General features: G+C 41.4%; 1 protein-coding gene across 5 annotated transcripts in view; it reads right to left on the bottom strand.

Annotated features, from left to right (window-relative positions):
* The window catches only part of USP28 (ubiquitin specific peptidase 28), a 58,151-nt gene that overhangs the window by 7,283 nt on the left and 35,351 nt on the right, over positions 1 to 15,517 (bottom strand). For 3 of the 5 annotated variants that reach the window (XM_045797809.2, XM_045797810.2, XM_045797812.2), the window contains 9 exons: positions 14,175 to 14,302; positions 11,240 to 11,335; positions 7,748 to 7,927; positions 6,409 to 6,629; positions 5,342 to 5,412; positions 3,740 to 3,968; positions 1,532 to 1,726; positions 785 to 924; positions 441 to 626 (listed from right to left, as the gene is read on the bottom strand). In XM_045797809.2, coding sequence (XP_045653765.1) covers positions 441 to 626; positions 785 to 924; positions 1,532 to 1,726; positions 3,740 to 3,968; positions 5,342 to 5,412; positions 6,409 to 6,629; positions 7,748 to 7,927; positions 11,240 to 11,335; positions 14,175 to 14,302 — 1,446 coding nt within the window. The remainder of the gene's footprint in view (positions 1 to 440; positions 627 to 784; positions 925 to 1,531; positions 1,727 to 3,739; positions 3,969 to 5,341; positions 5,413 to 6,408; positions 6,630 to 7,747; positions 7,928 to 11,239; positions 11,336 to 14,174; positions 14,303 to 15,517) is intronic. The other 2 variants (XM_045797813.2, XM_045797814.2) reach the window with 1 other exon arrangement.

Genomic DNA, 15,517 nt, shown 5'->3' with positions numbered 1-15,517 from the left:
TCCTTCTGAGAGCTTTAGAATTAAAAACAACTTCAATTCACATTTGTTTTGCTTACTAGACAACTGAAAATTTTAGATCTGGGGGAAAAACAATGGACTAATATTACCAAAGACAAAGACTCCTAATTTAAAAGGCTTTTTGTTTTTTTTTTTCTCATAATACCAAGAAGAGAGCTAACTACCTCTCTGAGCCACCTAGACTCTGGTGCCTCCATCAGTATACGCCTGGGTAGATATATACCGGGGGCTTACACACTGGGGTGGGAACGAGGCGATCTTTTACAAAATGGTAACTAAGGTCAAAACCAGACAGGCCCTCCTGTTCATTCTTTGTTCCAATATTAACTATTGCCAGACACCTTTGACAAGCACACTGGGTCACGTGGGAAGGAAAGAGAAGACTGGAGACAGGCAGCTGAACCCTGCACTCCTCTGTATACCTCCTCATCATATCCATCTGCATCAGATCTAACCAGAATCCTTCCCACACTGGGAATCTCGACTTCAGAGGCCTCAGAATTAGGCGGGGCGGCAGACTCTGCGTCCTTCGCCTTTGGGGGCTGCTCTGACTGCTCTGCAAGGGTTGTTTCCGGGGACATGGGCTTCTCGGGTTCAGCTTCCTTAAGCTGTGGCAGCAGAACGGAGAGAAAGAGTGAGAAAAAACAGGAGAGAAAGAGGGACTGGTTAAATACAGCAGAGACACAGAATAACAGGAATGCAAGAAACTGGCGGTCACTGCTGCAAGCCCGCCCCTCCTGCGTGTGGGCTTCTGAGTCTCTGTCACCTCACTCAGCGCCGCCTCCACGCCGCTCCTCTCATACGCGTGCGCCGTGTTTGCGATGGCCTGTGCCGTCTGCTCCTTGACAATCACAGCGTGCTCCGACGCCAAGCAGCGGACCCCGTGCGAGGAGGCTGCTGAGGGCTCTGATAAGGAATGGTACAAAGGCATTAGCATCTGACGATAAATAACGTCTAGAACATGCTGTAAAAGGCAAGCAAGACACACCCTAAGTTTCATCTACAACCCTTCCAAAAAGCTTTTAAAACAAAAGCTATGCAAACGTCCTCTAGAAATCAGTGACTTAGACACATCTACTTCAGCAACAACCCACTGATGGTTCCGGAAAATTTAACGTGCTCCCAACTTTGTCCTGTTTCTTTATGTCAGTGAAGGCTTCCTACAACCGGCCTTCTGTTAGGAAGATTGTCTTTGGAGAATAGTTTTTATCGGCCTTCTGTTAGGAAGATAGTCTTTGGAGAATAGTTTTCATAGCCTCTCCCACAACCCCAAAAACCGTGGAAACTAACCGACAGAAAGTACAGGGAGCTGGTCTTGCTGATATCACTTCTGCTCACCAGAAAAGACATCCTAAAGCCACAAGCTATTCTGCCGGGTTGCAAAACACCACCACACCTGAACTATACACACTGTGCACACTGTGGCTGCCCTCACTCAGCTCAAGCCCCAGAGCTGGCTGAGGAGGGCAGGGTGGACGCTGCCAGACCATAGGCACGCAGGCCCCCCAGGTACCTGGGGATGGAGAAAAGTCCTGTGATGCTGAGCTGGTGGAGGATTCCATTTGAGGGATTTTGCAAGACTGCTCTTCTTCCCACTCCTCGACTTCCTGCTCAAACCTCCAGTTATCTTCCTGAATGTAATGCTTCAGTTCAACAGACAGGGTGTCCACTTCTCCTAACATCTGATCTGATTCACTTGGGGCTGCCTCTGAGACAAGAACAAAGACAGAGTTAAAATGCGGCACCATCCGTAAAAGGTCACAAAGAATCAGAAGGCCCTTTCTAGAAAGAAGGAAATAAGACACTCTGTCCTTCTTCTTACTCCGTGTGAAAAATATGTATATACATAATCCATCAGAAGTAGTGACAATTTAAAGCCAACAGTGATAGGACACCAATAACAGTGCCTGGCTGATTAGTAGGTAGGCACGCATGGAATATCTATTGAATGAATGAATGAATGAATGAATGATTACCAGAAAGCAGGAATTTGGAATAGAGACCAATCACTGGCAAAACAGCAAGACTGAGCAAATATCTGGAAATCCAGAAAATCATTAGATCCAACGGAAATTTCAAGTTGAACAGTTTTGTCAATGTAACCACTACAACTATTAGTGATAAGAACATCCACCTCAAGATGGTTAGAGATGAATTCCAAGACAGCTGTATTGCCTCAAGCTCAACACAAGAGAGTGCTATCCGAAAGCAATGTGATATAACAGTTAGACGGTAAATAACACCCAGGGGATAATTAAAGGCCTGGATGAAAAATGGCAAGGATATCAAGGACATATGAAATCTCATTTTTTTTTTAAGATTTTATTTTTAAGTTATCTCTACACTGAACATGGGGCTCGAACTCACAACCTGAAATCAAGAGTCGCATGCTCTTCCGACTGAGCCAGCCGGGAGCCCCTAAATTTCATTTCTAATCCTGTGACCAAATCAAAACAAGAAGCCTACGGTAGAACAACACATCCACTTCCTGGGTGCCTTTAATTAGTCTTTCATTAAGCAAATGACAGTTTCCATTGATCTGTTTCTATGGTATAAAAATGAAGCATATGTGTATTAACAAGGCTCCTGTATGCTCCCAACAACAGTCCAGTCATTCGTACAACTCCCACAGGCAGCTGCCCTATCTGGTGCTGCACGGGTGCATTTACGAGGATCAGCTACTGCTAAGTGGTCATTCCGTCTATCCCCGGTCCCAGCCACACCAGCACATCAGAAAGCCAACGCACTGCCCGGACAAAACGCCTTCTGTGTTTCCTTACTCATGCAACCCAGTACAGTTCGAATAGGAAAAGAAAAAGCCTTCCATGATCTTAGATGAGAAATGCTGGTCACCAGACCTCTCCCAGAAAATGTGAAAGGAAGAGAGAGAGAATGATGTAAATGGACCACAGCATAGAGTCTGGAGTCAGAACTGGATCTGAATCTTGGGTCTGCCATTTATTCACAGGCTGCATGAGTCTGGACGAGTGGAGTACCTCAGCTGGCACACGTAGGTAATAAAAATTCCTACCCTGTCTTTTAGAGTTATAAGTTATTAGAGAAATAAAGCTTGAAAGCCTGTACTAAGTAGGAGTAAAGTTCCAATATAAATGATAATGATGATTGCTCTCAGAATTAGTACTATTATGAGAAGGATGAAATTGTTCAGGCAAAGCCACTCATAAAATTTAGCCATTCTCAAAGGGTACAAAAACATGTGTACAAGGATGTCACTAAAAAAGAAAAAAACAAAACAAAACTAGAGACAACATAAAAGTCTTATCAATGGGAGGCTGGCTTAATAAATTATATACATATTCCATGCAATGGAATTAAAAAGTTGTTAAAAAAGAATGAGTTCATTCTGTTTATAAAACTATAGAGATCACTAATACACATGAGTGATGAAAAAGATGCAGGACAGAATGGGAAAAAATGGGGCAGGGACAGATATCGATAAATGAAATCTAGCATCCGCCCAGAACACTTCCTGAACGCTCAAGAAACCTAAGAATGAATACATGCCAGGCTCCAGGATGGGAGCGGGAAAGCAAACTTATTTGTTTTTTTAATTCTCTTTTATACTGTATTTTTAAAATACATTATTATTTTATAATAAATTCTAGTTTAAATTTTTTTTTTTTTTAAAGCTACAAGACCATTCCCTTCTGTGAGCAGTCAAGATTTTCCCCATCTCTGGCTTCCGCTGGGCTATTTTTACCTGCGTTGAAGTGCGGTAGCTGGTCATTAATGTACATCAGACAGTAAGCACTAACATTTCTCAGGCCCCCATAAGAATCTCTTTCAAGTTCTTCCCAGGAAGATTCAGTAACGGAGATGTCATTGTACTTGAGCCAGACTTGTCGGGGTTGATTATAGATGTAGGCCCAGTAGTGTCCGGCGTTGGCTTGCCCTTCATGAACAAGAACAGCGTGCAAGCGATAAGGCACCTGCAGAGCAGAAGACAGATTCCTGAGTCAGATGAAGCAAAGTAAACGAGACATTTCGGGTTGTTAGAACCCAAACTTACAGCCAACTAGTAGACATACGAAAATTGACTATTTACACATGTGCTTGATATGGGGTTAACAGTAAACACCTTGATGATTCAATATGAACTAACAAAAACACAGTCCTGGAATCTATCAATTGTGTTTCAATTCTTGAATCTTTAAAACCACACATCTGAACGAGATGACCTCTTCAATGACTCTTTAACTTCCTAAAATCACAGATCTAAAGTCAAAGATAACGCAGACCTACTTATCCCCCCAATTCCAAACTCAGTTTATCTAAAAATAGAAATCACCTTCACCACTCATGTTGAGAAATGTGTACTGCATTTGGGACCTACAGAGGCTCTCTTGGTCTAAGCCAATATTATCTGGTACCAAATTTCAAGTTAGCACATTTCATCACCAGTCATATGGTCCCTACATTTCTTCTGCCAAGTGACCCATCCATCCATCTGGGGTGAGGACCCTTTTAACTCCATACTTGTTTGTTTCAGGGTTTGAAAAACATTTGTTTTTTCAATAGGGAGAAAACAGAGCAATGCTTTAGGTGCCAAGTAGGCACTGATGATAAGAAGGAAAATCGGCCAGAGAATCAAGTTAAACCTGCAGTCTATCAGTACCTTGACAGGTTTTTCTGGTGGGGACATTTTTGAAATAACAAAGAAGAGCAGATGAAGAAAATCCAAGATTTATAGGGCACGTTCCTGCTGTGCCTCCATGAGACCTGGCAGCCGAAAGGGCTCTCCTCCACCAGCCGTGCGCACAGAAGCCACTGGGCGCTCATGCCCCTCACCGTGGCATCTTTCCCCCTCCATGCCCACGAAGTTATTCCCAACAAAAATTTATGTGGACAATAAGAATTTCTTCCTTTACTACATTCCCTTGTGGAGTTTTCAGGGAAATAAAGCTTGAAAGCATGCTGCTAAGCAAAGTATCACCAAGCATGATGATACTTTGGAAAGGGTGGGTAACTAGTCCCTGGCTGGGCTTTTCCCCACCGCACGACTTAAATGACCACTTGATGAGAAATTTTTAACACTTGACAGCAAACCTTTCTAGTGCATGAAAAAATACCATGTGGCAGAATCAAAACAAATATGTTTTAAATTTTATTGTTAGTAGAAGATACATTCCTCATTTTGGCCTAAAAATAAACAGAAAAACACCTATTTCTGTCCTAAGTTTACTCTTTTAACTCGGGGGGGGTTCCCATTCAGTCTCAAAGAAATCTATCAGATTGTTTTTGCACCACATTAGCACGCGAGGACGGGCACGCCTTGACTATTCCCCATCAATCTGCATCCTACCTGACGAAGGAGAGGGTCACGATACATCTGCTCAATAGTCTGGGTGGTGCTTGCAATACAATTCTTTAAATCTGTTAAAAAAAAAAAAAGAAAAGAAAAGAAACAAACTGAGTTAAAATGATGTCCTTCCAAAAAAAAAAAAAAAAAACGATGTCCTTCCAAGCCACACAGGGTGCTGCAGCCAAGCAAAGAGCGCTGCTCCTCTAGGTTCTGCCGATTTCAGCTTTACTCTAGGAATCACAAAGGAATGGAGGCTTTCAAGGCAGCTAGTGCTCTAGGTCATGAAGGCTTTTAGTTTAACCTAATTCCATTAAGGGTTTAAAAAATTATCTCTTATAATCGGCCCCAAAATTTCCCCCAAAAGAAAGTCTCTAGAAAAAGACTTCCATGGGTCACTTTGGATGTAAAATGGATGTCCCTACACAGGGCCAGACAGGAGAAAGCAGAGCAAAAGGCAGGGCAAATTTCTGTGATAAGAACTTGGGAGGAATCTGGATTTGACGATTTGATTTGATCTGACTGATATGATTTGATTGCTGTGTTTATTTTATTTATTTATTTAGCTCACTAGACAAAAGGAGCAAGGAACGGAAGGAGGGAAAGTCTGAGCAACATGACAATGAAGCCAAAGGACCTGTAAAAACAGAAGGCCGAATAACTCCATTTCACATTGTGTGCAGTGCTCGACCACTCTCTGCCTCGTTAGCCTTCAGTAAAACATGCTTCATACGAACAAGACTCATAAAAGCGGAACTCCACGAGAGCTCAATTTTAAGTCTGGGTCAACTAAAGCCAGAGTTCATTCACATCAGCTACAGGAACAGAAATCAGCGGATGCAGAAAAATCTCAGCTGAAGGTCATCACGAGCATCTAGGAGTCCCAAGAGACCCCAGAAATTTTGAGAAGCGTTTCTAGGAGGGATCTTTCCAAAGTTGTATGATGGGAGGGACTAAAAGTACAACAGGAGTCCCAATCGCCGTGTGCCCGAATCGTGCCTCATCATCTATGCCTCACTTCCAGCGGAAAGGGAAAGAGCCATTGTCCAACAAGTTTTAAAAGAGCCAACCTTGTATATCTTGTTCAATCTCACTCCTCCACCTCTGAAGACAGGTCTTAACAAAGTTCATCTCCTCATCTGTGACGGTGCGAGGAGCTGGCTGTGCAGGCATTTCCATGGAAGACCGGGAAGATGGAAGTGGCTTATTCATTGCCTTAGACTTGGGTAGAGAATCTTCAGGAGAAGAAAAGGTACCTTCAACATCCTGAGAAGAGCTTTCTTTACTTGTACTGAAGAAAGATAAAAATCATGTTCACATGGTAATTTCCAAAGTATGCCTCGGTCTCAATTAATGTGCTTTGTGATGCTAACTGTTATATGGAAAAGTTCTGCTATAATTTAGTGAGTGTTTGCTCTATGAAGGTACTGAGCCAAATTATATGCTTCACCTCATGTAATATGAGACAGATACTATTACCATCCCTAGTTCACCAATTACAAACCTAAGGTTTAGGTAAGTTAAACAACTTACCCAAGCTCACCCAGCTAGTAGATTATGGGATTTAAACCCAGATCTGTCTGAGTCTATGATTCATGCTCTCTAACCACTTTAAGAAGGGACATGAAAGAAGAGTTCAAAGAAGAGAAGACTACACTGGAAGAATCAAGGAATCACTACAGAGTTTCCACAATGCAGATGACTAAATAAAATATACAAAAGCAACAAATATAGACTTTTCCCTAATCGGTTCTAGTGATTGTATTAGCCAGGACACACACAGCAAATCGGATCTGAGCTGGAAGAGAATCGGAGGGCTCGTTGACTTGGCCTCCTGGTTCCTTCACAAGAAAGCCCCTCCTGGCTGTCATCTTCAATGTCTAGCCAGTTCTTGCACATGTTTTAATTGTCTACTCATGACTAAATCTTCCCCTGAGGCTGACTGGGTTGAGCATCCTTCTCAGCAGGTGTGAGAATGAGAGGTTCTGGAACATCAGGGACTGAGTGGCAGCTAGCTTACAGCTAGTTCAAAACAAGGCAGCCTTGGTGGGGCACGAACACAGTGCAGATCGTTCAAAAAGCCTCTGAAATAACCCCACCCATCCCGTGGGCAACACAAGTGAGTGCCCTGGTGGGAGGCAAACCCTTCCCTGAAGATTCGTAGCTGTTGCCCTCTAATGGGCTGAGTGTTTATCAGGTGGGAAGATGGTGCACAGTTCAAATTACACAAAAAACCCCAACGTGTACTATCTTTTTTTTTTTTTAAGAGTTTAATTTAAAGTAATCTCCACACCCAACATGGGGCTCGAATTCACAACCCTGAGATCAAGAGCAGCATGCCCCACCGAATGAGCCAGCCAGGCACCCTGCCCCCCAATGTGTCCTATTTTAAACATTTGTTTTCATTACCTTTCCTTGGATGCCAGGTCGGAAACTGGACAGTGCGCTGAAGAAAGCGGTAAGGTCACGCGAGCGTCGCTTTGAGACGTGGAGCTTTCTGAGGCAGGTTTTGTACTAGCAAATTCAATAACGTATTTTAGCATGTCCGGGAGTGGAAACCGCGCTGGGCCTGAGCCGTACTTCACGTACCTAAGAGGCAAAGACAAGGGTGCTCTACTGGCCCAGTCTGTCCAGTACTTTGTGGCTTGCTGACAGAACATCTGTTACCATGTAGAGTCCACAGAAAGGCTTCTTCCTAAAGGCTATGCAGTATTCCATGTGTCACTCAAACAATGCATAAGATGAGAATTCTCTACAAAAGTAAAAACTGGTAAGTCTACGTGTTTACACCTGGCAGAAAACATCTCAAATGGGCTAATTGAAGTCATGTCTGTTACACTTTTTCTTGATATCGTATCACATCTAGGCTCTGGTCAGAAAAGTTAATTCTAGGGGCGCCTGGGTGGCTCAGTCGTTAAGCGTCTGCCTTTGGCTCAGGGCATGATCCTGGCGTTATGGGATCGAGCCCCACATCAGGCTCCTCCGCTGGAAGCCTGCTTCTTCCTCTCCCACTCCCCCTGCTTGTGTTCCCTCTCTCGCTGGCTATCTCTGTCTCTGTCAAACAAATAAATAAAAATCTTAAAAAAAAAAGAAAAGTAAATTCTACTTCTCAAAAGAACACAGATATATTAACAGTACTCAAATCTGAAAATCATGCTGGTGTACCCAAGGGTTTATTCTTTGCTACCCTTAAGACCCCTACGTGGAAATTAAGAACAATGAGAGAAAGCTGGAAATGAAAAGCAGGTGTTAATTAAGGCCAGAGTTTAAGAAAACTGGCAAATCTTTCTTCTGCAGGGTCCTCAGTACCCTATTATTCATGCACTCATTCAACGGCATAGGCCAGCCAAAAATTATTGAAGATTTCTTTGGGATTAGTAAATAATAAATATCTTTAATATGTAACCAAAATAATTAACAAATTATTTTAATACTATCCAATATTCTGCTTACCAGCACACATAAGACTCAGTAAAAACACAAACTTTAATGAACTCTGTAATTCACTAGAGCGGACAGCATTTAAATAGTACTGGTTGACTGGCTGGTACAGGTGAACCCTATTATTATGAGGTTCCATTTACAAAGGGATAGAGAGGCACTTGGAAAGAAAGAAACAGGTACAGAACTAGGAAGAAAGAAAATTGTGTCCATTTCAAAAAGGACACTATGAAATGAGAATACCAGTGGGAAATAAAGTATAATGCAGTTCAAAGTCAACCACAGGTTAGAGGGTAGGTAGCAAAGACACTTCATCCTCACTAATTTGAAGGAGAAGTAGAATTAGCGGCTGGCTGCCATGGAGTGTGGCGGCTTTCACTGAAAAGGATGTCAAATATGTCAACATGGAGGAGGTACCTTAGAAAACTGTACTATTCCTTAGATGTATTTTCTTGCCTCACTTCACCTACTCTCAGCTTATCTAACTAAACCGTACCTACCTTTCAAGATCTAGTTCCTCCATGAAGTCTTCCTCTATATACTACCCCGCCCTCTGCCCCGCCGTCTCCCTGCTCTGAACTTCTACGGGACAGGACCTGAACCTCATGTCTATACCACAGACGTGGCTAATAGGTCTTCAGAAGCACAGAGCGTTTGTTGAAAGAACTAATTTGCACATGAATGGCCTGGGCCTAAGGAATCATTTTCTTACTCGAAATGCAGCACAGATAAAATATGTCATAGGATCTCCAGTCATCATCTTACAACCAGCACTTGAATACGATACTGATACACAACTTCAGGAAAAATTTTCCTCTAAGAAACTTAGCTTCAGTTTTCTGACACAATCATTGTCCTGTTGTACTCAATTAATTCCTTTAGACCCACTGCTTCATACAATGCTGCACCTGTATTCAGTTAGTAGAACCCAAGCAAAAGTAGTTCCAGGAAAGAGGTCTACGTTATGCAAGAAATCTTATTTTTAATATTATATTGAGGTATCTTAGAGAAGAAGTGGTGAACTTTTTGTTTCATGATGAAACTAATGCACGTGCCTGGTAAGAAAGCTCAAATGCGAAAAAGTGTAAAACAAATCATCAAAGTCATCTGCTCCCATTGTGGTTCTACTACCCTCTTGTATCCACTAACAGTTCCTGTACATTTTCCCGGGAGCAGGTCACACTTAGACAAGTGATTTTTTTTTTAATTACCCAAATAAAATTACCCGAGATTTTAGAAGTTATTTTACTTATTTATTTTTAAAGATTTTATTTTTAAGTAATCTCTACACCCAACGTGGGGTTTGAACCTACAACCCCGAGATCAAGAGTCACATGCTCTACTGACTGACCCAGCCAGGTGCCCCTTAAAAGTCATTTTATTTATTTTTTAAAGTAGCATCATACTACAGAAAATGCTCCTATACTCTACCTTAAAATCTAAAGTCAGAATGCCCTGTTGGTTCCTGGCAAATTGAGTTTTTCTAAGTTATAATACATCAGATATATTTGGTTCTATAAAAACAATTAAATTTTTCCAATCTTACAAAGCCATCACTAAAACCTTAAAAGTAAAACAGAGCCACAAGTAGAGTCCTACAAATCACTTCCAGGTCGGTATTTGAAGAATCAATCCTCAGCTTAAGTCTATATGAGACAACTAGAGAATTGATCACCTATAACCCTGGATAAGTTCTTCCCAAGTGAGAGAGGAAGCTGGAGATGGGGACCTATGGGTGCAGGGTCTATCCTGGGCTGGTATGGAAAGTGCTGCCTCTCAGGGAAATGAACAACCTCGCAATGGAGTGGGCAGAGGTGGGGTGGTGGTCACAGCAAAACTGTGTAGTAGAGAAAGGGGGGAAAAGCCATTGACACTACATGGGATTTTCTTCTTAAATGCTAAATCAATGGGATCGATTTTTACTAGAAAGAAATTACACTGACTCCTCCTTTGGAAGTCATGGGGTGATTCCAAAAAAACAGTCAGTGGGAAACAAATCAACAGAAAGGGAAAGATTCCTCCATAAGAGAGAGGACTTGTTCTGTGTCATGGCCATTAGCCCTCTGAGTCATTAAGGACCTGCTCCAGAAAATGCTTTCCCCAGAATAGCGGGACTGGAGCACAGTGACAGTTACCTCTCCTGTGTTTGTGAAGAAGATGACGAGGGGAGTAGAAAAAGTAAAGGGCTACGAATTCAGAGGCGGAGCTCCCTTTGTGCACCGCCAGGGACTGACGGTGTGGCTCTGAGTCCCGCCAGACCTCGGGACTACTAATCGCCCACGGATATCCCAGCTCCTCTTACAGACTGCTCCATGCTTAGAGAATTCTCCCCAGCTATTTTATAAAACACACTAGTTAATACTTAAAATCCAAATTAATTCTTAAATTTAAGCAAATTATCTGGTTTTAATGTTCTACTCTTTAACATTTCTAGGCACAAAGGGGTCACGCACGACTCACCTTTCCAGTTTTTGTTGCAGAACTTTTATTTCCTCCTTCAACTTTCGAATACACTCTCTCTTACTTCGAATAAGCTCTTTGCTCTTGTACATGTACCTAAGCAAATGATAACACCACAAACACAATTTTATTTAAAAGCATTAATGGCACACAATGAGAGTAAGCCAGGGATACGAGGGAACTTCCTCAACCAGACAAAGGGCATCTATGAAAACATACAGCTAAGATCATACTTCATGGTGAAAGACTGAAAGCTTTCCCCCTCAGATCAGAAACAATGCAAGGGTGTCCACTCTTGTCTCTTCTACTAAATGTTTTGCTGGAGGTATGGTCCGTGCAAGGAAGGAAGGAAGGAAGGACGGACAAGGGAGGGACGGAGGGAGGGAGGTAGGAAAGGCATACAAATAGCAAAGGAAAAAGTAAAACTGCCTTTCATTGCAGAGATAATTTTTTATGCAGACATAATTGTCTACACAGAAAGTACCAAAGAATTTACAAAAATGCATCAGAACTAGTGAGTTTAGTAAAGTCAAAAGATATAAAGTTAATTAACAAAGGGTGGCGGGAATCTGCAACTCCGTATACTTGTGAAGAACAAACGGAAAGCAGAATAATTTAGAAACCATTAGAACTTCATTTTTTTTTTTTTTTTTTAATTAATAATGATTTTTTATTATATTATGTTAGTCACCATACAGTACATCCCCGGTTTTCGATGTAAGGCTCGATGATTCATTAGTTGTGTATAACACCCAGTGCACCATGCAATATGTGCCCTCCTTACTACCCATCACCGGTCTATCCCATTCCCCCACCCCTCTCCCCTCTGTAGCCCTCAGTTTGTTTCTCATAGTCCATAGTCTTTCATGTTTCATTCCCCCTAGAAACCATTAGAACTTCAAAAGCATGAACTATTTCGGTATAAATTTACTCAGATATATGAAAGACCTGCACACTAAAAATTACAAAACAATGTTGAGAGAAATTAACAATTTAAATAAATGGAACTACACCAGTTCATGGATTAAAGGACTCAAAACAGTTTCCTCAAACTGATCTAGAGATTCCACATAATGCTAATCAAAATCCCAATAGTTACTAGGTAGTAACTGACAAGCTAATTCTAACACTTACCTAGAAATACAAAGGACCAAAACAGCCAAAACAATTTTGAAAAAAAAAAAAAAAAAAAAAAACAAAGTTGGAGGATTTACCTGATCTGATGCCAAGATTTACAATAAAGCCACAGTAATCAAGACAATGTGTCACTGGCTTAAGATTAGACGATAGATAAAACAGGGACTCCAGAAATAGACCCACACTACATGCTCAATTAATTTCTGACAAAAGCACCAAGGTAATTCAATGGGGGGAAAGGATAACTAGACATCCACGTGCCTCCTTTTCCTCCCCTGCAAAAAACAAAAAAACAAAAGCCCTTATCTCATACTATGTATAAAAATAAACCTTAATGGGTCATAGACATGAATAAAATAATTAAAATTATGTAATTTCTAGGAAAGCAATAGAAGAAAATCTTTGTGACCATGGGTTGGCAAAGATCTCTTAGTTAGAACACAAAAACACAAACTGTAAAAGAGAAACTGATACATTAGACTTCATCAAAACTAAAAACTCATTGTCTCCTAAAGATACTGGTAAGAGAATGGAAGAGACAGCACAGATGGGAACTAGGTGGTTCTGTATCCGAAATACATGAAAGAACTCATTCTTACAACTCAGGATGAACACAATCAACCCAATTAAAAAATGGACAAAAGATCTGAAAAGACACTTCACCCAAGAAAATATACAAATGACCATTAATTGAGCACATGAAAAGAAGCTCAATATCGATGGTGATCAGGGAGATATGTCAAAAGAAAAATATGATATTCCTACAAACCCACGAGAATGGCTAAAATTTAAAAGACACAATTCTAATTATGGGCAGATTTGGAGCAAATGGAATTCTCATACAATACTGGTGGGAATGCAAAATCATACAGCCACTTTAGAAAGCAGTGTGGAAATTTCTTATACAATTAAAGATACACTTTTCATACAACCCAGCAATCTTACTCCTAGGTGTTTTACACAGAAGCACTAATAACCACATCAAGACTTTGGGGTGAATGTTCACAGTAGCTTTATTCATAATAGCCTAAAACTGGATACATACGAAATGTCTGTCGACTGGTGAATGGAAAAAATACTGGACTATTCCTACAATGGGATACCACTCAATATGGATGAATCCCCAAAACCTTATCCCCAGTGTAAGAAAACAGCCACAACAGAGTGTATTTTGAATACTAACGTCACTATTGTGACATTCTAGAAATGACAAAACTATAGGACCAGAAAACAAGTCAAGTGGTTGCTGGGGCCTGGGGGTGGGGAAAAGAGACCGACTGCAAGGGGCAAGAGGGAACCTTCTGGGGGATGGAAATATGCTATATCTAACTGTGCTGGTTACCCGACTACAGACATTTGTCAAAACTCTTTGGCTCTACACCTAAAGAATGGTAATATTGTTTTGTGTGTAAACTATAAATCAGTAAACCAGGCTTTAAAAAGAGTAAAATCCTATAATAGGAGTCTGTCTAGGAATTTTTTTTTCTTCAGGAATATACACAGTGTTGAGACTGGATAGAAATACACTGCGGCACATAACTGCTCTTCACCCTAGAATGAGCGGGGCTTTCATCCGGAGCTGAGCTACTCAGGTTGTGGTCCCGAGATCAAATGCATCATCAGCGTCTGCCTGAGAGCTTCTCAGAAATGCCAACTCTAGGCCCCAACCTAGATCCAATGAATCCGGTGACCCCACTTTTGCATATTATCAAGACCCGCAGGTGACTCCTATGCGCAATACACTTAGTAAATGCTCCCCTTCTCCTTCTGTAATCCACCAACAGGACACAGAACTCACCTGTCCATATAAATGATCTGAGGAAATTCCAGCTTATTGTGAATTTTCTCTGGCTGACCAAGGGACTGATTGAACTCAAACCTTGAGAGTTCAAAGGTCAACACCGGAGGTAGCTTTGTAAACCAACGCTATGTCAGAGCAGAAATACGAAAGAAAGAAGTTAATTTCAGGAAATAGTAAAAGCCAGATTTAAAACATCCCTCATCAAACTTTCTTCTTCTGGTATAGAATTTATATTCAAATTAAAGTCACCCTAGAGGTTTTTTTATCCCAAATACTAAAATGATCACTTAGCATCGTGCCCTCTCAGAGAATGTGGTTACTCCTCAGGACTCCAAATTTATGAGCCAGTCAACAACATTTTACTCGACTATTATCCTCAGAAATACCCACCCTTAAGCAGGTGAACTGCACCAAAAATCCTCACCACTTACTAAGTCATCAGTAGTCAAGAGAGGGTAAAAACCTGTAGAGAACAGCTAACCTAACCAAAGAATCAGAAATTATGACCTAAGCAGCATATAATTAAGGAGTCAATTCTCTCCATGAATCAGCTCAGAAGACTAATATGTGTACATATATACTGTTTATTTATAGTCTATTACCCACAGTTTGAATCCCCTTTATTTCTAAAATAAGAAACTTGAAAGAGCCTCATGAGTGCTCAAGTTTCTGAGAAAATCTCTGAATTCTAAGACTTTACAGATGTCTCCTAAAGGACCCACTCAATCAACCCAGGATGTTCTCTTGAGCTTCAAGACAAGAAAGCACTGACTTATAAAAAAAGATCTCAACTGTTCCTGATCACAGATAAGGAAGAGCTAAACCAGAAGAGGCATTTCTGTTCAATTCACCTGTATGCCAGAGGTCTGCAAGAACAGCTCTAAGACGTTCCCTTCACCAAAGGTGCAAAGGGCTAAGTTCCCTTTCCCTTGTTGGCATGAGGTGAATCCAGACAGCCTATCTGACTACCTCAGGGTAAATCTAAATAAGCATAAGGATTTTTTTTCTTTTTTTTTTTTAAATAGCGTTCCCATTCTTGAATAAAGGTCTCCAGAGGTCTAAGTAGCTGGTGAGCATCCCATCTCCTTTGTAAGAGCATGCATCACTGTGCACAGATGGGACAGATGCGGTGCCTCCCAGCCAGGACTCACAACTGTCCTCGGAAAGCGAGGGAGGCGGCAGCTCTCTAACAGGGCCCATGCTGCCCTACAGCTCACGCACTTCGACACGGCTCATGTCAGGCTCCTGATCTTAATCCAAAAAAGTTCTGCCTCCTCCTATAGTATGTGCTGAGCTGGACTCACATAAGTCCACAGTTTTGTTTCAAAATGTACGATGAA

This window comes from Ursus americanus, chromosome 16 (assembly GCF_024610735.1).
Source record: "Ursus americanus isolate L20-20 chromosome 16, mUrsAme1.1.p, whole genome shotgun sequence".
Lineage (NCBI taxonomy): Eukaryota > Metazoa > Chordata > Mammalia > Carnivora > Ursidae > Ursus > Ursus americanus.
Note: the sequence above shows the minus strand (reverse complement) of the source record. Positions and strands in the feature narration are given on the sequence as shown.